Source organism: Cydia splendana, chromosome 24 (genome assembly GCF_910591565.1).
Source record: "Cydia splendana chromosome 24, ilCydSple1.2, whole genome shotgun sequence".
Taxonomy (NCBI): domain Eukaryota; kingdom Metazoa; phylum Arthropoda; class Insecta; order Lepidoptera; family Tortricidae; genus Cydia; species Cydia splendana.
Genome location: NC_085983.1, coordinates 3,005,653 through 3,031,171, shown reverse-complemented (window position 1 = coordinate 3,031,171; position 25,519 = coordinate 3,005,653). Strand labels below are relative to the sequence as shown.

General features: G+C 39.4%; 1 protein-coding gene and 1 non-coding gene across 3 annotated transcripts in view; both read right to left on the bottom strand.

Moving 5' to 3' along the window:
* LOC134802312 (lysosomal alpha-mannosidase-like) overlaps nt 1-9,527 on the bottom strand; it is a 55,199-nt gene extending 45,672 nt beyond the window's left edge. For both annotated transcript variants that reach the window (XM_063774901.1, XM_063774902.1), the window contains exons 1-6: nt 9,435-9,527; nt 6,720-6,822; nt 3,311-3,392; nt 2,576-2,761; nt 1,017-1,222; nt 192-328 (exon numbers count right to left, since the gene is read on the bottom strand). In XM_063774901.1, coding sequence (XP_063630971.1) covers nt 192-328; nt 1,017-1,222; nt 2,576-2,761; nt 3,311-3,392; nt 6,720-6,822; nt 9,435-9,527 — 807 coding nt within the window. The remainder of the gene's footprint in view (nt 1-191; nt 329-1,016; nt 1,223-2,575; nt 2,762-3,310; nt 3,393-6,719; nt 6,823-9,434) is intronic.
* Trnav-cac (transfer RNA valine (anticodon CAC)) lies at nt 1,797-1,869 on the bottom strand. The gene has a single exon. It is a non-coding gene; the product is annotated as a tRNA-Val (tRNA).
* Nucleotides 9,528-25,519: the final 15,992 nt, after the last annotated feature.

Sequence of the window (25,519 nt, the reverse complement as noted above, 5' to 3'; positions counted from 1 at the left end):
CGATTTTGGTATTAAGAAAAGGCAACAGGGTAGATATTTGCTGAGAGGGTCGAATGGATTTACCCGAGTTAGAAGTTAAGCGACACAAATAACACTTACACTGCGTGGACTATCAAATCCGCGACTCGAAAATGGAGTAAAACTACCGCATAATATTTGTGGAAGATGTCTTGTCTGCGGGGGACGTATACCTTAGCGTCGACGTTGTACATAGGCGAGGAGACGTCGTCTATAATCGGCTCGTCGTCGCACAACACGTCGAAGCAGAAGCCGGGAGGGGGTGAGTACGTATTGTAAAGCACGCCAGTGAAGATGTCAGTTGACTTGCCTACAATAAATAATTAAGGTATGCGGCTAATTCCGTCATAGGGACTATTCCGTTCACTAGCGGTTTTCTCGAACAACGAACAAAATTGTTAATTTCGTCGACAAAGAAGCGATTGCTTTTAGTTTCAGCAATCAGAAGCAAATGGTTTTTTTCCTACGATTGAAAATAAAAGAAATATACGTTCGTGGACGGAATAGACCCTATGACGGAATTAGCCACAAATGACTTTATTAGGGGACATCTTACACAGATCAACCTAGCCTAGCCCCAATACCAAGATAAGTAACCTAATAGACGTATGTATATCGTCGCCTAGCACCCATAGTCCAAGCTTTGCTTAGTTTGGGGCTAGGTTGATCTGTGTAAGATGTCCCCTGATATTTATTTATTTATTTATTTATTTATAAAACGTGTATAGTTCGTTTTTTTTAGCATTAGAAAGAACTTGAAAGAAGGTAAGCGATCTCAACATGTCTTTTAAATTGAAAAACGCTTTTTAAAAATCAGTAACTTATTACTTATGAAAGCAGAAGAATATAAAAGATCGTATTAGATTCATAATTGTTACATATTTGCCGTGACTTATTTTTAAAATGTGTTTTTTTAATTAAAAGACACATCAAGATTGATTACCTTATTTCTAATGCTAAAAAAAACGAACTATAGAAATAAAACAGCATTGTCTCACCGAGATCGTCGCTGCCTCGCCACAGCACCTCCATAGTCCGCTCTCTGAGCCGCTGAGCCTTGTCCTGGTAGTCGATGCGGCCGAGGAAGAGGCCGTCGTAGCCCATGGACGCCAGGTCGGCGGCGAGCTCCCGCGAGTGCCCGAACGGGTCGATTTGCCAGCCGACGCGCGGCCGCCCGCACTCGCCGAACGTATCGTTTAATTTTCTGGAAAAAAGTATACAAAAATTTTACAAATAAAAAACCGGCCAAAGAAACACCGGATATACTTAATTGTTTTACAAGGGGGCAAAGTTGTTGTTTAACTGGTCGTGCTAATATTGATACCCGAGCAAGCGAAAGATCCCAAAATTGAATCTTAAGCGTTGCGAGGGTTTCAAAGCACGAGGGTTAAACAAAATTTGCCCCCGAGTGAAACACAAAATTTTTCACCACACCAACCCAAAGCAAATATTAAATGTAAAATATCAAACAAAATCAAACCAAATAAAATCCAAATGAATGTTATTAAATATTTTGCATCCAAAATCATCACTTAAAAGTCAATTCTACTAGCAAACATAAGAAAACAACTCAAAATTCGCATTTGATTACTTTGCCCCACATGTGAACGAAATGCAACTTTGCAATCAGTTTTTGAAGTGCAAAGTAAGCCTTTCCGAGCTGGTGTGGTGAAAATTATTTACATATAAAAACCCGGCCAAAGATATACCGAAAAAAACAATCAACACAGGACGTGTTGGATTTGTGGGACAGAACCAAATACAAAAAGTATAAATTCTGTTTCCGCCCGGGATCGAACCGGGGGCCTTGTGCGTGTGAAGCACACGTGATAACCGCTACACTACGGAAACTTGCTAGTATTCGACGAAATTATCGACCACGGACCACATAAATTGTTACGGAACCCTAAAAAATATATAAATAGTACTTATAACACTTTAAACTCTCGCGTTTTGTACACATATTTAATTACACAAACAGCTAGGTCTACCGCGATATAATTTCATTGTTTTTACACGACTGCCCAAACAAAAAGAGTGTGGTGTTTTCAGCGTTCATGTTTGTATGTATATGTCGTAGGCCGATCGTAAGATCAGGCAGATCGCAATGTTCCCTGTGTAATGTTTTGACGATAGTCACATTAAACCAATACATAGGTAGGATAGGTTCGTTAGGTTGCTTCAGATGCCCGAAGGGCAAACTGCCCAGAAATAGGAGCCCGCGGGGCTCCGTCGACTCAGGGAACGAGTCAAAGATTTTCACGTTTCACGATATGCCTAGGAATTTCACGATATGCCTGATCTTACGATCGGCCGCCGACATATATATTTATTACCTTAAATTCCGACGTTTATACATACCTACTAGGCATTTTTGACAAGTTTTCACTATGACATTGATGCATCAAGGCGGTTTGTTTACAGGTCTGTGTTTCACGGTAGGCCATGTGACGCATGATTTGTCATTGATGATGTCAATGAGGTTTGTTTACTGTACGTGCTAGTGGTGCCACCTACGCAGAGCTTTGCTTAATATTCCCTATTAAATAGTACTTACTGTAGTCCCCAAGTGAACTGATCGACAGTGCTCTGGTAGTGGCTTGCAGCTTCGTCGTTCATGCTCCAAGCCCCGCCCACGAACTGCAGCCGGCCCTGCCTCACAAGGGTGTGAACCTGGGACTTCACGGAGTCAGGCTGCGCCACCCACCACTTCCAGAAGAAGGCTGTTTCTACGTAGATGAATCTGGAAGCGAAGTCAGTATTAATTTAATTAATGAAAAACTCTCTTTTAGCTCATTATGAGACTTGGTTGTGTAATAATGTCCTACATCTTTAATATCTGGGAGACCAAGCTTTGCTCGGAAAACATAAAAACCCAAAAATGCGCGTTTTTTCAGGGATAAGATCTACTCGTAGCTAGATCGATTTTTCGCCCCTGAAAACCTCCATATAGCAAATTTCATCGAAATAAATATACAAGAACTGTTTAAAGGTATATTATAAAATATTTATTTATTTTTCTTTATTTATTTATCTTCTTAGGCTAGGTCATCAATTCATCATTTATAATATGAATATAAAAATAAAATATGAAAACACTTACAAAACAATACACTTTAATAAATATATAAACACATTATAAAAAACCTAACCTAGGGTGCCGCAGAGTGAGGAACCGACGTACTATACGCGCCGTATCCAAAATTACCGCCTTATTTATTTTATTACATAATTTTATTAATTAGTATTTGTATCAATAAACGATTTTTATTTAGGTCCACTAGGTACTCACTTTCTTTTGGGGTCATCCCATAGTTCTTTCACGACTGAATTCAGGATACACTTGACGCAAGCCTTCTGAATATTATTTCGACCTGGAACGAACAAGCATAATTTTTGAATTAAATATGTGTTGTAGATTAGAGATGTTGCGAATATCCGCATCCGCAACCGCGGACCATCCGCATTATTTTCAACATCCGCATCCGCATCTGCATCTGCTTAAAATCGATGCGGAGCTTAATGCGGATGCGGATGTCGAACAAGTCGGTGCAGGAACGTCTTAGCGGTGGCGTAAGTGCTAGGTAATTTCATCGTTACCTATAACGAAATCGTCTAGATCCGAAAAGTCGGCCAAGAGTTACTGTTAATAGTGTTTATTAAATATAACGCACCTATATTCTTGCTTAGATACTAAACGTTTCGTTTTTTTATTACCAAAAATTACTAAAATGTAATATTTGACGTTTTTTAAGTACCTAATCTTGACATCCGCATCCGCGGATGTGAGCCTTTAAATATCCGCATCCGCGTCCGCGGATGTCAAAAAATCTGCATCCGCAACATCCCTGTTGTAGATTATCCCGGTGCAGTACTAAGGCGTGTAAACAAAACGAGGTGATAGAAAAATCGTACGGATATGGAAAACTTCGGTAACTCCGTCGGTTAAAGCGCTCGAATCGGTGGTATTCCGAAAGGTCGCGAGTTCGAACCTTACCTTTTTTTTTTCAGAAAAGTATGGTGCATTTTAAACTTATATTAGGTTCGACAAACTAACGTTTGACGGCGACATGATGCACTCATTTTCAACGTTAGTACCTTAATCTAACTTTCATTACTAAGGTTAATACATGATGATAACATATGAACAGTGAACACAGTATAAGCTGCCTTTATATAATATTTACCTATCCTATTTATTTAATCATGCGTTGTACCTATTAGCAACTTCTTAATTTGATTTAAGCATAATTTGACTAAATCAGGCCCGGAAAGTTTTATGAATAAGGTTCATGTTTATCTTCACTGTGCCAGCTTTCTAATGTTACAAAATAACTAATTTTAAAATATTAGAAATTGAAGATCGCATCCATAATCGCTCTAAAAGATCGCGGGAGCAGCATGGTTCCATTTATTTCGCCTGTCACTATGCTCGTCACTTTCGCACTTACATACTTGTTAGAACGTGACAGGCATGGTGACAAACGATTAAGGTCTCTGCCCACCGTATCATACCATGACCGTAGTAGGAACGTTTCAGGCAAAAAAATATTCTTTGTATTAAAAAGTATGAGACTATGCCCACTAGCCCGTTCCGTCACCGACCATAGACCATACCCGTCGCGTGCCATGCACGGACCGTCAAAAATTATCGGCGAGTATATTTTGCCGGCGCCGAAACGCTCCGTCAACGGCACGCGCAACGTTGCCAGAACGGTGCGTGCAGGCGGCCAAACGGTGAGCATACGGGTTATAACCGCGTATGGTGACCGTTCTAAGCCCGTTATAAAAGCGTTGCCATATTATTGCTCGCTCTTGCCAGTCTGATAACTATTCGATCGCTCTTTCTGACGAGTCTTGCTCTAGCGAATCAAACGGGGGTACTAAGGGGATGAAAGGCGGATGCTACGGGGATTATAGGCGGATGCTATGGGGATGATACGTGGTTACGGCGGGCACTAAACCCATTATGCACGGATATGAAACGATGTGGACACGGTGTAGTGGGCATAGTAGTCCGTGTCGCGTTACATTCCGTGCCAGATACGTTCATAGTACGGTCATGGTATGATACGGTGTAGTGGGCAGAGACCTTTAAAATGCGACCGTGCTACGCGAGCACCGTAGTCGCCTACTCGATTACGCCTAACAGCATAGAATTATTTATTTAATCATGCGTTGTACCTATTAGCAACTTCTTAATTTGATTTAAATATGATTTTACTACCACATTCGTCTTCAATAGTTGATAAACTGTTAAATATTCGCGGTGTGATATGGCTGCGCGTTCTTTTACCATAGTAATTGCTAGCGGTAGGCTCCACGTATTTACGACGCTTTAACCCTCTTGGCGGTGGTGGCCGAGTGGATATGACGTCCGACTTTCAATCCGGAGGTCGCGGGTTCAAATCCTGGCTCGTACCAATGAGTTTTTCGGAACTTATGTACGAAATATCATTTGATATTTACCACTAGCTTTTCGGTGAAGGAAAACATCGTGAGGAAACCTGCATACATCTGCGAAGAAATTCAAAGGTGTATGTGAAGTCCCCAATCCGCATTGGGCTAGCGTGGGGACTATAGCCCAAGCCCTCTCGCGCATGAGAGGAGGCCTGTGCCCAGCAGTGGGACGTATATAGGCTGAAATGATGATGATGATGATGATGAACCCTCTTGGCGCTCGGGTATATACTCGCGGAGTTTTAAATTCGGGATTATTAAATTGATCGGTTGCTAATTAACCCTTTGACTGCGAAAAGACGTCAACAAACGCACACTGCTACAGACCAATATCAACCTTCGCAGCTTCGTGCATTCCGGCATGAGTGCTCACTCCATACAGCATGGCAAAAAGTGGCAACACTGTAGTATCGTCCCATTTACTTATATAAATTGGTTTGAAAGGGACGACACTACAGTGTTGCCACTTTTTAATTTATACTCTTTTTTGCCAAGCTGTACATCAGTTTTGGTACCAAAAAAATTAGAATTTTCATAGTCGACATCTAGCATCGAGTAGCGGAATTATCAGTACTTTGAGTAGCAGTAGTAGTACTGTCAAGTGACAATAGATGTAGCACCGACCGGAAACTCTAATCTCAACAACATAAGACTTTCCGGTCGGTGCTATATCTATTGTCACTTGACAGTACTACTACTGCTACTCAAAGTACTGATAATTCCGCTACTCGATGCTAGATGTCGACTATGAAAATACTAATATTTTTGGTACCAAAACTGATGTATGGAGTGAGCACTCTATGATTCCGGCAAGCAAGCGCCGCGCATGATAGGCGTCGCATTCAAAAGAAATGGAATTTGGTTGTATTGATATGTATATGTGAAACCAGGGACCGTTACCGGTATAACTAAAAATCACAATATCTCAGGCTGGTTTTAGTGTCACGCGGACTGTATTAAGTTCAGGAAGCGTTATAGAGTAGGTAAAGCTGACAGCTTTCTCATACATTTTGGCGGTGCGGAGCGATCCGCACGGACGGTCCGCGTGACACTAAAACCAGCCCCTTCACATTATTTCTTTGATATTATAGAATAGTATTTAGGTAAGGATAATGATTGATCAGATTAGCTAAATTAAGTGCAAAAATATACATAAACAACCAAGACACCGAAATCGAATAACGGTTAATTTGTATGAAAAATATACCGGTACTCGGTCCCTGTGTGAAACTGAAACTCACTTCCATAGTAATACTGGTCGAGGGTCTTTAGCCAGCCGACGTCGTCATGCGTGTGCGCAACTATGTGCACGTTCAGGACGCCTGGCTCCGCCTCGGTACAGCTCTGAAACAAAAACAGGTGTAGATTTTAGGGATTGAATACAGGTATTTTGTATAGGTACATATACAACAACCTACCCTCACATATTAAACAAGTCGACGCGTTTTAACTCGTTTAAATGCAACTTGCTAAACATGTCATTGCAGACAAACCTATAAAATAAAACGAGTTGAACGTGTAGGTAGTTAATTAAGTTTTTCAGTTAATCCTAATAAAATATGTACTTATTACTTATCTTATTTTTGTTATGTTGCGAGGACGAAAAGATAGATGTAAATATGTATTTTAAATATGTTCTCATGTCAGTGATGTCTTTATGAGAATAAATGTCTTTAAACCTTAAACCTTATTTTCACTCAAATTATAACCTACACTAAGCGTCCCCCGAGCGTGAGCATCTTAGTCAACTCTGTGTCTGCAAATCGACGCAATGTAGACGCGCAGCAACGACGCCAATTTCCATAGCACTGACTAAGTATAGTCTGTATATTTAAATAAAAGTAAACAAACAATTTGTAAATTTTCCGGCAGTTATAACATTTATTGGTTAACCAACCAAATACAAAACCGCCTGGATCTGTCACTGAACGACCTGAAACCTACATTATTTGATCGTGTAATGTTTTCATTTCATCTACCCTCAACTGGCTTAAGGAGCCAATTGAGGGTAGATTTTGTTTACTTTTATTTAAATACCTAAAGATACAGACTACAAAAGCGTCCCCCGAGCGTCGGTTTCTAGTTAGGGTTCCGTACCCAAAGGGTAAAACGGGACCCTATTACTAAGACTCCGCTGTCCGTCCGTCCGTCCGTCTGTCCGCAGGCCGTATCTCACGAACCGTGATAGCTAGACAGTTGAAATTTTCACAGATGATGTATTTCTGTTGCCGCTATAACAACAAATACTAAAAACAGAATAAAATAAAGATTTAAGTGGGGCTCCCATACAACAAACGTGATTTTTGACCTACGTTAAGCAACGTCGGGCGGGGTCAGTACTTGGATGGGTGGCCGTTTTTATAGATAATGGTACGGAACCCTTCGTGCGCGAGTCCGACTCGCACTTGCCCGGTTTTTATTTTGAGTTCATAACAAAGCATAAAGGCAATGCACTCTATTTTGTTGACGGTCTATATCAGTAATGAATGTAATGATAAGCGACCTTTGACACTGTTATCTGTCCGCGTATTTATATAACATCTTCCCCCCTTATTCATTAACGCGCTACAAAACTCAACTAATAGTCAATTCGAACTGTCAAAAACAGTTATTTGTTTTACAAGGGGGCAAAGTTGTTGTTTAACCGCTCGTGCTAATATTGATACCCGAGCAAGCGAAAGATTCCAAAATTGAACCACGAGCGTAGCGAGTGGTTCGAAAAATGGAATCTTGAGCGTTGCGAGGGTTTCAAAGCACGAGCGGTTAAACAAAATTTGCTCCCGAGTAAAACACAACATTTTTCACCACACCAACCCGAAGCAAATATTAAATGTAAAATATCAAAGAAAATAAAACCAAATCAAATCCAAATGAATGTTATTAAATATTTATCATCCAAAATCATCATTTAAAAGTCAATTCTACCAGCAAACATAAGAAAACAACTCAAAATTTGCTTTTGATTACTTTGCCTCACATGTGAATAAAATGCAACTTTGCTATCAGTTTTTGAAGTGCAAAGTAAGCCTTTCCGAGCTGGTGTGGTGAAAACGATTTTGCTACTATAGAATTTATATGAAACACTAGCATGTGACGTCACAATCAAATTACCTACTATTTATAGTTTTATAAGGGTTTTAAAATAGAAATAGTGTCTAAAACTGCTGTCTACGTTTCTCTATTAATCTTCTGGTGCTTTATTTCATGCATGGTGTAAAATAATTTATTTTAAATACAGTCAAATACCCTATTAGCCAATAATCGTTTGTCCTTATCTGTCATTTTGACTTATGTATTTGTAAGAAAGGGATAAAACATAATTTGACTAAATCAGGCCCGTAAAGTTTTATGAATAAGGTTCATGTTTATCTTCACTGTGCCAGCTTTCTAATGTTACAAAACAACTAATTTTAAAATATTAGAAATTGAAGATCGCATTCCATTTATTTCGCCTGTCACTATGCTCGTCACTTTCGCACTTACATACTTGTTAGAACGTGACAGGCATGGTGACAAACGATTAAAATGCGACCGTGCTACGCGAGCACCGTAGTCGCCTACTCGACTACGCCTAACAGCATAAGGCGTAAGCCACTTAGTTAATCGACTACGTCTGCGTAGGCCGTTATTTAGAAGTACTCTCATCGTAGCCGCAGCTTCGCCGTCTCTCGGAGTGATCTGGTCTAAGGGCGTAGGCACCGTAGTCTGGTGACTACGCCCGACTACGCCCAACAACAGCATAAGGCGTACCCACATAGTCAGTCGACTACGCCTACGCCCGTCATTTAGAAGTACTCACATCGTAGCCGCATCGCTCGCCGTCTCTCGGAGTGATCTGGTCTAAGGGCGTAGGCACCGTAGTCTGGTGACTACGCCCGACTACGCCCAACAAGAGCATAAGGCGTACCCACATAGTCAGTCGACTACGCCTACGCCCGTCATTTAGAAGTACTCACATCGTAGCCGCAGCGTTCGCCGTCTCTCGGAGTGATCTGATCTAAGGGCGTAGGCACCGTAGTCACCAGCCCGACTACGCCCAGCAACAGCATAAGGCGTACCCACATAGTCAGTCGACTACGACTACGCCCGTCATGTAGAAGTACTTACATCGTAGCCGCATCGTTCGGCGTCTCTCGGAGTGATTTGGTCTAAGGGCGTAGGCACCGTAGTCACCAACACGACTACAACCAGCAACAGCATAAAGCGTACCCACTCAGTTAGTCGACTACGACTACGCCCGTCATTTAGAAGTACTCACATCGTAGCCGCAGCGTTCGCCGTCTTTCGGAGTGATCTGGTCTAAGGGCGTAGGCACCGTAGTCACCAGCCCGACTACACCCAGCAACAGCATAAAGCGTACTTATATAGTTAGTCGACTACGACTACGCCCGTCATATAGAAGTACTCACATCGTAGCCGCATCGCTCGCCGTCTCTCGGAGTGATCTGGTCTAAGGGCGTAGGCACCGTAGTCACCAGCCCGACTACGCTCAGCAACAGCATACTTATATAGTTAGTCGACTACGACTACGCCCGTTATTTAGAAGTACTCACATCGTAGCCGCATCGCTCGCCGTCTCTCGGAGTGATCTGGTCTAAGGGCGTAGGCACCGTAGTCACCAGCCCGACTACACCCAGCAACAGCATAAGGCGTACTTATATAGTTAGTCGACTACGACTACGCCCGTCATTTAGAAGTACTCACATCGTAGCCGCATCGCTCGCCGTCTCTCGGAGTGATCTGGTCTAAGGGCGTAGGCACCGTAGTCACCAGCCCGACTACGCCCAGCAACAGCATAAGGCGTACTTACATAGTTAGTCGACTACGACTACGTCCGTCATTTAGAAGTACTTACATCGTAGCCGCAGCGTTCGCCGTCTCTCGGAGTGATCTGGTCTAAGGGCGTAGGCACCGTAGTCACCAGCCCGACTACGCCTAGCAACAGCATAAGGCGTACTTACATAGTTAGTCGACGACGCCTACGCCCGTCATTTAGAAGTACTTACATCGTAGCCGCAGCGTTCGCCGTCTTTCGGAGTGATCTGGTCTAAGGGCGTAGGCACCGTAGTCACCAGCCCGACTACGCCCAGCAACAGCATAAGGCGTACTTACATAGTTAGTCGACTACGACTACGTCCGTCATTTAGAAGTACTCACATCGTAGCCGCATCGCTCGCCGTCTCTCGGAGTGATCTGGTAGGGCGCAGGCACCGTAGTCACCAGCCCGACTACGCCCAGCAACAGCATACTTATATAGTTAGTCGACTACGCCTACGCCCGTCATTTAGAAGTACTCACATCGTAGCCGCATCGCTCGCCGTCTCTCGGAGTGATCTGGTCTAAGGGCGTAGGCACCGTAGTCACCAGCCCGACTACGCCTAGCAACAGCACCCAACGCTGCATTTCCTGAAATAAAAATGTTATTAATATGATTATTATAGGATGTTATCACATAAATTGACTAAGTCCCACCGCAAACTCAATAAAGCTTTTGTTGTGTCCATGGACCTAGAGTTTCAACTCCAAAATTATATATGTCGAGTGCATGCTGTTTTCCAATTTGAACTAAGTATATATAGTCTTTAAGACGGAAAAGTTGCTACTCGCATGAAACTTAATCGTATAGTTGGTCAAACCATAGTAAGTATGATTATCTCTGTCTATGATTGAAATGAGACAGTCCTTTGACAAACTATATTTATGCATTTCATTTAGCACAGGTAATTTGTGGTTGGGTTTATACCCTCTCAAGTGGGTTCCGGCATTATAAAAAGTTAGTAAAGCTTTTCATTCATAGATGGCGCTAGCGGTTCGAATTTATTTATACCATTACCAAAGAGAATAGATAGTATAGAGGGCTATTGCCATAGTAAATTTTGTAGTCACGGTAATTTACTGACATCTATCGACACACGATTAAAACTTAAAATAAAATTGCAAATGTATAAATTAATCAAAATATGTATACGGATAAATGATTTTTAATTTTTATTGTTCCATACTGACCCATGTTCTTTCACTGATATGTGTTAAAATTGTTAAATATCAAACGGTGTCAACGCCATCTAGCCGAGAATAGGCCAAAGGTATGGCGCCATCTACTCGAGAATAACTTTTTCTTGATTTCCGAGGCACGTTTTTTCTTAGACTTTAGTTATCTTATACGAAGTTACATATACATATGTCGGAACCTGACACCAGAAAGACGTATTGCAGCGTTATAATTCATTATTTTAGACGCCTGTATAAAATCGATTAGCAATGTTGAGCTACGTATTATTTGGTTGTAACAAAATAAATAAAGTTGTGTAGAGAGTAACTCCGTCTATTGGCGCATTGTTGAAATAAAGTTGCGTAGAGAGTAACGCCATCTATTGGCGTGTTATTGAACTGAGATGACAGGTAGAAGGCTTTGGAACGTCGAGAGGTTTCTCTCGAGTGAGCGTAGGCACGAGTTGGCGTTTTTGTCGGTATGTTGGTAGACTGGTCGAGCAGGGTTGCCAACTTGACTTTGAGGCGGGAGCAGAGAGGCTCCGCCGCTGGTAGTTCTTCTTGATCGGACCGCGCTAGAGATCGGACATACTCGTTAGCCAACCTCGTGCCTAACTCGCTACGTTCCTGAAGGTTTATACCTGAAGGATTATTCTGATAGCTTATAAAATCCCGCGTTCTTTAACCATTTAGCTAAGTGTTTTATTTCAAGTGTTATTTTGATTTCTTATGTTTCATTAGAAGCTTACTTTTGTGAAATAAAGAAATGATGTGTTATGTGTTGTTTTAACTTGTTTTGAAAAGATTTGTCCCTCTGAGTTTGTTGCCGGTCCCATATAGGGCTAAATCTTCTCATGTTAGAGGCGTAGGGTTGGAGCCGGCCTAGTTTGACTTGAATAAAAATTTAAACGGTTTCTTTTTACTTTCATATCGCTCCCTTGAGTTAAACATAGCAATTAGTTCTTTTAAACATTTAGTACTGAAGTATAGTAGGCACTAGTATGGTTAACGAGTCCTAATGTTTATTTCATGCACTGGTAGCAATGGTAGCATACTGGTTTAGCTGTGAAGTAATACATTATCGTACTACCCCACGCGCCTACCGCCTTTTAGGACCATCGGTATTCGACATCAGCAAGTGGGATGAATGCGGAGTTTCATGTATTGCTTACACAGCCACCTGGGAGCGTGGTGTATTTCCGTGTGTTTTGGTGACCTACATTCCATAATCTGGACACGTGGTAATGGTAAGCTCACGTGTCTAACCTTGATTGAAAGGTGAGTGTAATTCATTGTTATTTGGTGAGAATGATTGTGAAATTGTGAATAAAATTGTGATTGAGGCAGTCGAGCATAGCGGTCGTTACGTGACGTCATCTCTGGGATCGTTACGTTTCTTTGTAAGTAATTAATTTTTGTAATCCATTTAAATCGAAGCGATCTTGAGTTATTTTGATTTGAAATCCATACTGTTAATTAAAACCGAGTATTAGCTATTACAACGTGATATTATTTCATCGCTCACTTGTGAATGTACCCTCAATAATTGATTTTTTTATAAAGATACAATTAATTTTTATAATCCATTTAAATCTAAGTGATCTTGAATTATTTTGATGTGAAATCCATCTTGTTAATTACAATCAAATATCGGCTATCACGACGTGATATTATTTTATCGCTCACTTGTGAATCTACCCTCAATAATTGATTTTTTATGAAGATACAATTAATTTTTATAATCCATTTAAATCTAAGTGATCTTGAATTATTTTGAAGTGAAATCCATGTTGTTAATTACAACCAAATATCGGCTATCACGACGTGATATTATTTCATCGCTCACTTGTGCTTCTACCCTCAAAAATATTTTTTTTTCATGAAAATACAATGCACCGTTAGAAATTGATCCTGTAATTCCTCCTGTAATCCTGTTTAGTAATTAATAAAATTGCGACAAATTATTGCCCGTAATGCCGTGATAGATCACAAATCGTGCATACTATGGAAACATGAGCTACGCATATGAAAATTAATGTTACAGTGTCCTACAGCCCGAGCCGAGCCAACTTAGAGACGCCATCACGCCTGTAACACAGAAGCAGCTGTGCAGTCTCTTCTGTGCTGGAGATTTGGAAATAAAAGGACAGGTTTCGTTCTGATTGCTTATTAGTGATTTTTATTTTGAGTGTAATGGCGAAGCATAACAGTCGAATGTAACTAATTAGCTGTCACTTTTCGTATTGGCCCTTTTACCGTGTTACTTATTTTTGGGACACGTGTTTGTTTGTTCATAGAAGGAAATAAAACGCACTCATTGAAGTTTCAATTTTAATCAGAGATTTTTAAAGTCTCATATCCATTAGTAACATATCTTTAGTGTCCACTACTAGGGCATTACGTAAACCTTTGAGTTTAGCCTGCATACATGATAAATGATAAATCTGATACCGTGCAAATGATGATTTCAGTACCAGCCAGCTATGATGAACCACCGCTCTGTCAAGAGTGTCCCGATCAAGATGATGAACCACATCGTGCATCTCGCCATATGCCGCAGCAACGGCAACTGCAAGGCGGAAAGCATCAGCCTTCGTGCTTGGGTTGGACTTCACCACCACCTTTGACTGGGACGCGTGCATCATGCTTTATTAATCTGGTGAGCAGTTCCCATTTTGTTGGGATTATTTTGAGAGGATTTACTTCTGCATAGAAGTTTTGAGCGAGTTTCTGTTGTTAAAAGCTAAAGTAGAAAGCGACCTTTAGTGATTTTGATCAGTAATGTTCAGTTTCAGTCGATCAGTTGACGCTGATAGTACCAATGGTTCTGAGTAACATGATTTAAAGACCTGTTTTTATTTTCTTTTTGGAATTCTCTCTTAACATTGTTTTTGCTTTCGACGGACTGAAAGCTTGTACTTTCGAAGGACTGAAAGTACGCCCGATGGACTGGGCACTACTGTTTTGCTTTCGATGGACTGAAGGCAAGCCCGATGGACTGGGCACTACTGTTTTGCTTTCGATGGACTGAAGGCACGCCCGATGGACTGGGCACTACTGTTTTGCTTTCGATGGACTGAAGGCACGCCCGATGGACTGGGCACTACTGTTTTGCTTTCGATGGACTGAAGGCACGCCCGATGGACTGGGCACTAATGTTTTGCTTTAGATGGACTGGGTATTGTTTAGTGACCGCATCAGAAGTGCCAGAGCATGTAAGAGGTGCACGTGGTCTGCTTTTTATGTGCAGAATGCTCTTTGCGAGGAGTAGCACTTACGCGGCTGAGATGGTTACTTCTGACGAGGGTCTGGTATCTGCCGAAGGACTGGCAATGCACCGAAGGACTGGTGTTGTTTTGTTAAAAATGAACTCCCGTTGATGTACTGTGTTCATATGAGTAAAATTGGCATTATTAAGTCAGAGTGCTATTTATTTTAAGATGTCCTACAATGATTATTATCACATTTGACCAAACTATTTTTTTTTTATGCCAGATGATTTCCCCGTAAATTGATATTGATGACAATAGTAGTGATACTGTCGAGCAATGAATTAGAGCTGTTGTGATTTGTGTTTTTGATGTTTGAGATTGTTCTGTTTTCACATAAATTTGAGAGTATCCGCCAGATGGAGGCGATGATTAATGGAGTGTATCCGCTAGATAGCGGCGATGATTACTGATTATTTTTATTAAGTCGTTGCTCGATGGACTATTTTTGACTAGAGAATTGAGGATTGTTAAAGTAATTTTGAACAATTATTTTTTCTGGTTGGATTGAAGTTTGATTTTAATAGTAATTTGAGAGAGACCCAAATTGTGGGTCAGGAATGACCGAGCGATGAGATACTGTGCTGAGTATTTTGTTACAGAATCAAATGCATACACCCACACACGAGGACGTGTGTAGCGCAGGACGGCCGTGTCGGAACCTGACACCAGAAAGACGTATTGCAGCGTTATAATTCATTATTTTAGACGCCTGTATAAAATCGATTAGCAATGTTGAGCTACGTATTATTTGGTTGTAACAAAATAAATAAAGTTGTGTAGAGAGTAACTCCGTCTATTGGCGCATTGTTGAAATAAAGTTGCGTAGAGAGTAACGCCATCTATTGGCGTGTTATTGAACTGAGATGACAGGTAGAAGGCTTTGGAACGTCGAGAGGTTTCTCTCGAGTGAGCGTAGGCACGAGTTGGCGTTTTTGTCGGTATGTTGGTAGACTGGTCGAGCAGGGTTGCCAACTTGACTTTGAGGCGGGAGCAGAGAGGCTCCGCCGCTGGTAGTTCTTCTTGATCGGACCGCGCTAGAGATCGGACATACTCGTTAGCCAACCTCGTGCCTAACTCGCTACGTTCCTGAAGGTTTATACCTGAAGGATTATTCTGATAGCTTATAAAATCCCGCGTTCTTTAACCATTTAGCTAAGTGTTTTATTTCAAGTGTTATTTTGATTTCTTATGTTTCATTAGAAGCTTACTTTTGTGAAATAAAGAAATGATGTGTTATGTGTTGTTTTAACTTGTTTTGAAAAGATTTGTCCCTCTGAGTTTGTTGCCGGTCCCATATAGGGCTAAATCTTCTCATGTTAGAGGCGTAGGGTTGGAGCCGGCCTAGTTTGACTTGAATAAAAATTTAAACGGTTTCTTTTTACTTTCATATCGCTCCCTTGAGTTAAACATAGCAATTAGTTCTTTTAAACATTTAGTACTGAAGTATAGTAGGCACTAGTATGGTTAACGAGTCCTAATGTTTATTTCATGCACTGGTAGCAATGGTAGCATACTGGTTTAGCTGTGAAGTAATACATTATCGTACTACCCCACGCGCCTACCGCCTTTTAGGACCATCGGTATTCGACACATATATTTGCCATTACTTTATGTTTATACGCTAACACGTTCATTTAATTAAATTGTTTTAAAAAAACTACTTTTATGGTATATTAATTGATGTTAGAGAAAAATACAACAATTTGAATTAAATTCAAACATTGTTTATTGTGTTTATATACATATACAGTTATATGCGTATTGTTATCAATAGAGATGCACCGGATATTCGGTTACTATCCGGTACCCGGCCTATCCGGCCATTATTTTAATATCCGGCCGGATACCGGAAAGTGACCTACTATACGGTCGGATACCGGATACTAACATTGCTTGATTTCGGAGTAAACAAATTAGATTTAAGAAACAGTCACGGTCATAATCGTACTTGTCTATTATTTTAAAACAATTTAAACATTCCAGTGACTTGCACGCGTACTCATTTTGAACTAGACGTGCGCGCCGCCGCGGCGCGCCGCCGCCATAGAGAGTCAGCGCGCCGCCGCCGCCGCCGGTAGTTTAAAATTCGCGCCGAATATTTTTTTATAAGACAGTATTATGCAGCGTTAAAATATGTAATAGGTTATAGACCGATAAGAAATAGTTGAAAATTATTGCGGGCAGCACTTCCTACATAACTCTCACATTTTTGATGTAAAATACTTACATGGCAATAATTTAGTACGGATTTTTTTTTGGTTATTGTATAATTTAAATTCTACTATTTTATGTCGCACCAACACAATACTAACTATTTCTTATGTGGCAGTATGATTTACATAAAAATGTGTTGTATGTATGGGTAAAACACATTTACAAAGTATAATGTCCAGTGTTTTAACCGTTGTCAATTTACACGGCACTTTTGCTAAGTCCAGTATGTTGGACATTGCCAAGTATGCGAAGAGTAAAATTAATAAATTAAACAGAGGGATGTTAGGTGTTTCAAAACGTTTTAAAAAGTCATTACTTGTCGGTTTACTTACAACGTAATGAACTAATGAACCAAATAGATAAAAAAATATTATTACGGATTTTTTTCCTGTGCATCAAGACATCAAGAGACAGACCCGATTTCATTTGAGAAATTTCTTACAAAAATATTGATTAAATTGCATGCATTATTGTAAAAACCATTGCCCAGATGTTGCTGCCTCCTAGTCCTCCTACGATACCCCGCTAAGTTTGATAAATGATGTCAATGACTGGTAAAATTTTACCACCTACGAGCTATAAAGTTTTTGGAAAAATATAAAAATAATAGGTTTGACTTTAATTCATAACATACGTTGACATTATCACTAAGTGTATTTGTAATTAAAAAATGCAATTATTCTATATTTATTAAAAAAAAACATGAATTTAACAAAAAAAACCTTATGCACATAAAGTACTGTATGTATACTCGGCAACGTCCAAAATACTAGACGTCTTTTCATTATGCGGCGTACCTTTTTATTTACGCCGAACCTGGCAACATCCAACATATTTAACATACGTATGTTTTTTTCGAAACTATTATAAATAGATTGTTTTCATGATTTTTCTACAATAAACAACCACATAATAATATAATAACACCAAAAAAATGATAGTAACACAGTTTTTTTGAGATTTTTTTTCCCTTGTCGAGGGGCTACCCGAGGTTTTCATCTATTTTTGACAAGTTTTGAATCGTACTTCCTTTTTTTGCACTACAGATAGAATTATAAGACAAACGGTTATTGGTTTTTCAATCTTTTATCTCCGGTTTTGTCCACCGGATTTTGAAATAAATGAATAAGTACTTATTTTTTATGAATTTTTTAAACATTGTCTAAAAGAACACTTTTTTGGTACCTATCTAGTTTGCATTGAAGGATCTTACATGTACGAAATCTAGATATTTGGGTTCGTCTTTGACGTCTCGAAAAACGTGTCCAGGGTTTTAATTTCAAAGTAATTAACACAAAAGTTATGGCCAGAAAACCAGGTTATTAGCCTAAAATTGTTCAACTTTGATGCCAAATATCTCGAAGACAATGAACTTTGAAGTAAATAGTTAATATAATAAGCTACAAAAAACATTAGAAAACTAAGGGATACAGATCGAAGGTCATTGGCGTGGGGTAGCCCCTTAAGGGTTAAGCGTAACTTTTCATTATACGTCTTAATATTGAAAAGTTGAAAAATCCCACGCCGCCGCCGTGGATTTTTTCGTGGCGCGCCGCCGCCCGATTTTTTTCGACCGGCGCGCACGTCTATTTTGAACCTAGAAATGTGTCCGCGCGAACGTTCACTACGAAACAGGTCAAACCTGCAGAATGCGCACCTGAAAAACCGAAGTATAGTTCCGCTGGCCGAATATTCGGCGGCCGGATACCGGATATTCGGCCGATGTTCAAGCCGAATATCCGGTATCCGGTATCCGGCCAAACAACTATCCGTTGCATCTCTAGTTATCAAACTCATCGAATGTAGTAAAGCTATTCGTTCCTAGGTGGCACTAGCTGTACCTGTTTTCCATAATGATTCCACACAAATACATTGAAAATACTTATGACTCAGGAAGATATCTGTGCTCATCACACAAATAAATGGCCTTACCAGGATTCGAACCCGGTACCATCGGCTTCATAGGCAGGGTCACTACCCACTAGACCAGACAGGTTGTCTATAAATGTGAATGAGGGTAGAAAATATAAATAACTAGCGACCCGCCTCGGCTTCGCACGGGTTATACAAAACCTTAACTAATTATACACCTAAACCTTCCTCAAGAATCACTCTATTGATAGGTGAAAGCCGCATGAAAATCCGTTTAGTAGTTTTGGAGTTTATCGCGAACATACATACACACAAACAGACAGACGCGGCGGGGGACTTTGTAGTAGGATTATAAGCGCTATCTACTCGTGTTGCAAAACCACTCCGTATTTACTGTTGACATATTTATGCAATATGTTTTTCAATTTAATCAATCAATCTAAACATATCTATCGGATGATGTAAACATATATACAAACTGATATCTACTTAAGCAGTTTAACCTACATAATTGCTCGACATTTCGAAATTTTAATCCCTATCTTATTTGCCAAGTCGGTACCTACTTATTATATTAGGCTTATGCTACCTAATTAAAGTTACTAATATGATATACTATCGACCCGCCCCGGCTTCGCACGGGTAAATAAATCATACACCTAAACTTTCCGCAAGAATCACTCTCTTGATGTTAGTTCAGCCACAGAATAAATAATAGTACTAGGTACAGAAGACTCACTCTCTAACAAAACGCGTCTGTTACGATCAGCACAGATATGGCCGCTAGGTGGCGACAGCGCCACGCGCGGCTTATGGCGGAACGGATGTAGTTTTAGCTACCTGTAGCAAAGCGACGAAATCGCGGAGTGAGCCACGCCTGGTTCAGCTTACAGTTCTGCGGGCTCAGCACGGTTCCATTTTTATCGACTATCACTATGCGCGTCCCTTTCGGACTTACATACTTGTTAGAACGTGACAGGTATGGTGACAAGGGATAAAAACGCGACCGTGCTAAGCCGCCTGGACTAGTTTTGAGTGTCATATAACACTCACTGCTTGAATTTTGGTTTGAACTGACGACCTACTTATTATATCTATACATTGCTACGTTTTAGTAAAAATAAAAGCGTTACGAAATGCGTTATTTCATAATTTTAAAGCTCCAGGAACACTGGAATTAAGATCAAAACATTGGGTACTATTAACGCCATCTTGTGAGGGCGTAATGAACTTGCCTAGAAAGGCTATCTAATTTACATTAATCTTGATTTGCACATTCGTTATGTTTACATAAAAAACTAGGCAACACATAACACAAGTTACACAAGGTTTTGGAATTTTAAACCTACGGGAAAGATAAAATATCGCTAATGTTTATGTCAAAATTGAGGACTACTAGCGCCATCTAGTTGGCTCTTGGTTTAACTAATCATTTACTACTAGGCTTACCTACATTATATTATTTTATTTATTTGGAGATCCAACAGCTGTGACATTAACATAAAAAATATAGTAGATACAGGACAGGAAGCCAATTATAGGAACTCACAGTAACTATATAGCAGAATGCTAACATCGCTTTGTAGAATATACTATAATATACCTACGCTTTGCGAACAAAGTATTACAAAAATCACTAAATTGTGCTACAAAAAATATTACATAAACGATATTCCAAATAATTTTATAGATATTTTAGTGTTCAGTGCCAACAATTTTAAACAAAATAAATTCCCGAAATCGCTACTACTAATGCCATCTATCGGTGAATTACGTCAAACTGTGAAGTACTAAAGAAAACAAGATTAAAATATACGGTTTCAACATAAAACACGTTTTTACAAAAATGTACGGTACGTATAACACATGTTTATTACAATGAATAGGTTTATAATAAACTTAACAGTTTAGTAGTAGTTAAAATGATAAAACAACAATTTTAATAGCTAGTTAGAAGCTACAAGTAATAAACAAGGAAATATTTACGTGTATCGCGATATTATTACCGCAGAATGAATACCTATTGGCTATTACAATACTTATTTACCTTCACAGTTGATAATTACTCCATATAGTTGTGGGTAAAGAATTAAAATAATAATTCAGCCTATAATATACAGGGTCATTTTTGGACCGTTAGCCATGGCCATATTGCGCGAGGTGATAATCAATAGGTCATACTGAACAAACTTTTTCTATGGGACCAACACCGAAATCCCAAAAAAAAATTGACCATCCCATAGAAAACTTCGGCTACAAATATAATGACCACCAAAAAATACTTTGGTACCCTAAATAAAAAAATTATGCTTACCAAAAAAAAATACTGAACACCAAAAAAATAAGGCCTAAAAATACAAAAGTACCACCATTTTAATTACGACTGCACTTCAAATTGTATTCAAATACCAAATATATTGAATGATCACCAAAAATCATTAATGATCACCAAATCTTGAAGACCAAATTAATGCGATATTTTCACCTAAATAAACCACTATGATTACCAAAAAATTTCTACATATTACCCAATAAAGTAAACTGATGCCAAAATTACTAGCCCCTCCCGCTCAACCCCCCGTACCCCGCACCGCATACCTACCTTACCTAATCTACTTTTCTAGTAGCATTTCGTTATGCTACTAGAAAAGTAAGTCAAACTGCTATCAGTTAAGTGGGTTAGGTTAGCACTGCGACCCTTACAGAAACGAAATGTTACTAGAAAAGTAGGTTAGGTTAGGTTTGAACTGCGACCTTTACAGAAACGAAATGCTACTATAAAAGTGGGTTAGGTTAGGTTAGAACTGCGATCCTCACAGAACCGAAATGCTACTAAAAAGTGGGCTAGGTTAAGTTTACACTGCTACCCATACAGATACGAAATGCTACTAGAAAAGTGGGTTAGGTTAGGTTTGAACTGCGACCCATACAGAAACGAAATGCTATCAGAAAAGTGGGTTAGGTTAGGTTTGAACTAGACATGTGCGCCGATGTCAAAATCATCGGCGGCGGCGTCCGATGATTTTTTGACCGGCGGCGGCGGGGTGATCGGCGTGAAATCGGCGTGGCATAATTTTTGATACTGCATGAGAACGTGGCTGTAGAAACTCTACATTAAAGCCTTCTGAGTATTTACTAGGCTATCCAAAACATATTACGTGTGTTTTCTATATTATTGCTGAAAATGATATACCATTTTGTCACTTGGCAACCATTTCTTACCAACCTAATGGTTACCAACTGTATGTTATATAAAATAATATTAATATAAAAAAGACACTTTAAAACGCTAGATTTTAGGCAGTATAATAACTTTGTAATACAAATAAAACACAAAAAGATTTCTTTATTAGTTAAGTCGTAATTTTAAAAAAACTATATTGACTTCTCCCAGCCGCTGTCGTCTGTCGTCACCCATGATTTGTTACAAAATAATGATGAACTACTTTACATTTGTCTGAACTAACGTTCATTAGAGACGTACGTTAGAATAAAGATGTCGTCGTTTTTATTCACTTCGTCAGATTGATTCGCTCAACTCAACAGAATGTCTTAGAAAAGTGTCTCGTTTCGCATGGCACTTGCAGGGAAAAACCCGCGTGTCGTCTGACCTACATACTGTGAGCGACTACCCGAAAATTTGATAGACGAAGCCTCTGCCGGAAAATTTAAGAGTCGCGTGAGATAATATATTGTAGGTATTTCATTAAAGTTTCATGGAATATTAAGGTTTACTTTGTTTTCTTTGTTGCTAGCTTAATGATGACCCTTGATGCGATGCTTACTACAGGAAAACAAAATGCGTTCTAAAAAAAGCTGTGTGATAACATATCGAATAATAACCCGTGATCCAGAACCTAGGCCTTCTTTAAATTAACGCTAAATCGTTATCACAGCTAACACCACAACGACAAAAGTGATGTTTCTTTGTTTCACCGGAAAATAATAAGCGAAAAATCACAAGGATCTTTAAATTATATCTCTGACACTATCGACTCACTACGCAACATGCAGTAAGGCACGATAGGTATCAAAATTTTCCACGCCGATTTTACGCCGGTCAAATTAATCGGCGGCGGCGGCGTGGAAAAATCGTCGGCGGCGGCGGCGCGGCGGCGCGGCGCACATGTCTAGTTTGAACTGCGACCCTTACAGAAACCAAATGCTACTAGAAAAATGGGTTAGGTTAGGTTTGAACTGCGACCCTTACAGAAAAGAAATGCTACTAGAAAAGTGGGTTAGGTTAGGTTTGAACTGCGACCCTTACAGAAAAGAAATGCTACTAGAAAAGTGGGATATGTTAGGTTTGAACTGCGACCCTTACAGAAAAGAAATGCTACTAGAAAAGTGGGATATGTTAGGTTTGAACTGCGCTGCGACCCTTACAGAAAGAAATGCTACTAGAAAAGTGGGTTAGGTTAGGTTAGGTTTGAACTGCGACCCTTACAGAAACGAAATGCTACTATAAAAGTGGGTAAGGTTAGGTTAGAACTGCGACTGTTACAGAAATAAAATGCTACTATGCTACTAGAAAATATGCTAATTTAATAGGATAACGGTAATTATATTAAATATTTGCACATTTTTAATTAAAATGTGGTTACAATTTTGGTGGTCATTTACAATTTTTGGGTTTACAATGATTATTTTGGAGTCATTTGCTTTAAAATGATATCAAGATTTAAACATTTGGTTATAATTTTACATTAAAATGGAGTTCTAATTTTGGTGGTCATTTACTATTTTTGGGTTTACAATGATTATTTTGGTGTCATTTTCTTTAATAGGATAGCAAGATGTAAAAATTTGGTTATCATTTCACATTAAAATAGGGTTTGAAATTTGGTAATCATTTAGTATTTTTGGGTTAATAATGATTAGTTTGGTGTCATTTCCTTTAAAAGGATAGTAAAGTGTAATAAAATTGGTAATCATTTCACATTAAAATGGTGTTATAATTTTGGTGATCATTCATTATTTTAGGGTGGTAAAATAGATTTTTTTGGTATTAAATTTTACTAAATCTGGTGATCAGTTAAATAGCAGCCGAAAACTTCGACATTCACTCGACCAAAATGTATGAAACGGCCAATAAAAATGTTGTGATTTCGGAGTTGGTCCCATAGAAGTTGTTCAGTATGACCTATCTAAACTGCAAAACGTTATTAAAGACAAAAAAAAGTAAGAAAATGTTGCCACTTTTTACTAGCGCGTCTTGTATTTATGTAAAAATAAGTAAATAAAAGTACTTTTTTAAATCGTAGGAGTAAAATTACTAATAAATAAACTATCTTAGCGTGATTATTTATCAAAAGGAATTTACTATTTTACAAACAAATTATTGCAGTGGCAACATTGTCTTACTTTTTGTGGTCTTGAATTACGTTTTGCAGTTTAGGTAGGTCATACTGAACAACTTTTTCTATGGGACCAACTCCGAAATCACAACATTTTTATTGGCCGTTTCATACATTTTGGTCTTCGAGCAACACCGGCTTCCGACACATCGGAAGGGAGGGGCCCAAGCGATATCTCACCGTACAAATCTTTCTGCCATTTTTCGCGGGGGGAAAGGTGCACACAGTCGCACTTCTCACACACTTACATACAAAATCCAATCTGTAATGACGACACAAATACGTAGAAAATGACACACGTCAAAGACAAATCTTGCAAACCTCGATCTCTTTTTGTGTACGGACGAGTGACAAGTGTCACAACACGCACACTAACACTTTTTCGTTGAAGTATGTTATTGTATTCTGAGAGATGAGAAGTCGGATTTGTCGCTCGACCGATCCGCAATTTGTACTGAGCGAGCAAAATCGATAAATCCAACAATTACATGAGACTAAAATATAATAATTGTGTTTGAATGTAATTAAACGTATGATATGTAAAAAAAATATTACATGTGAAATGTAACACTTTCTTTTTGTAAATTTGATGTCCCCGACCTCTTTTTATAACAAAAAACCGAGCAAACAGCCATTTTTGTGCAGCAGTGTTCACGCGCGCGTCTGGACTCGGTCTAGTGAAAAATCCAAGTGCAACTAGTTTTATTACCCGCGCTAGATTAGATTGACGCGCTAATCTTGTACCTCGGCAGAGGGGAAATAGTGCGAATGCCACCTCCCTTCCGTGTTGCTCGAAGATTTTGGTCGAGTGGATGTCGAAGTTTTCTATGAGATGGCCAATTTTTTTTGGGATTTCGGGGTTGGTCCCATAGAAAAAGTTGTTCAGTATGACCTACCCAATCACCTCGCACAATATGGCTAAGGGGCTATTCATAAATTACGTCATTTCAAATTGGGGGGGGGGGGGTCTGGACATCAGAGGATGGTATATAGCATGATTTTTGGATGATTTTAGGGGGGGGGGGAGTCAAAAATCGTCAAAAATAGATGACGTAATTTATGAACAGCCCCTAACGGTCCAAAAATTACCCTGTATAAGGGCTTGTGCACAAATCATATTCATTGTGTGTAAGTCTACAACGATTTTTTGATAGCAAACACAGTGCAAGTGTTATTTATAATAACTTCATAGAAGTTTGACGTTTAAATAACACTCGCACCGTCTCGTACCAATGAGTATTTCCGAACTTATGTACGAAATATCATTTGATATTTACCAGTCGCTTTTCGGTGAAGGAAAACATCGTGAGGAAACCGGACTAATCCCAATAAGCC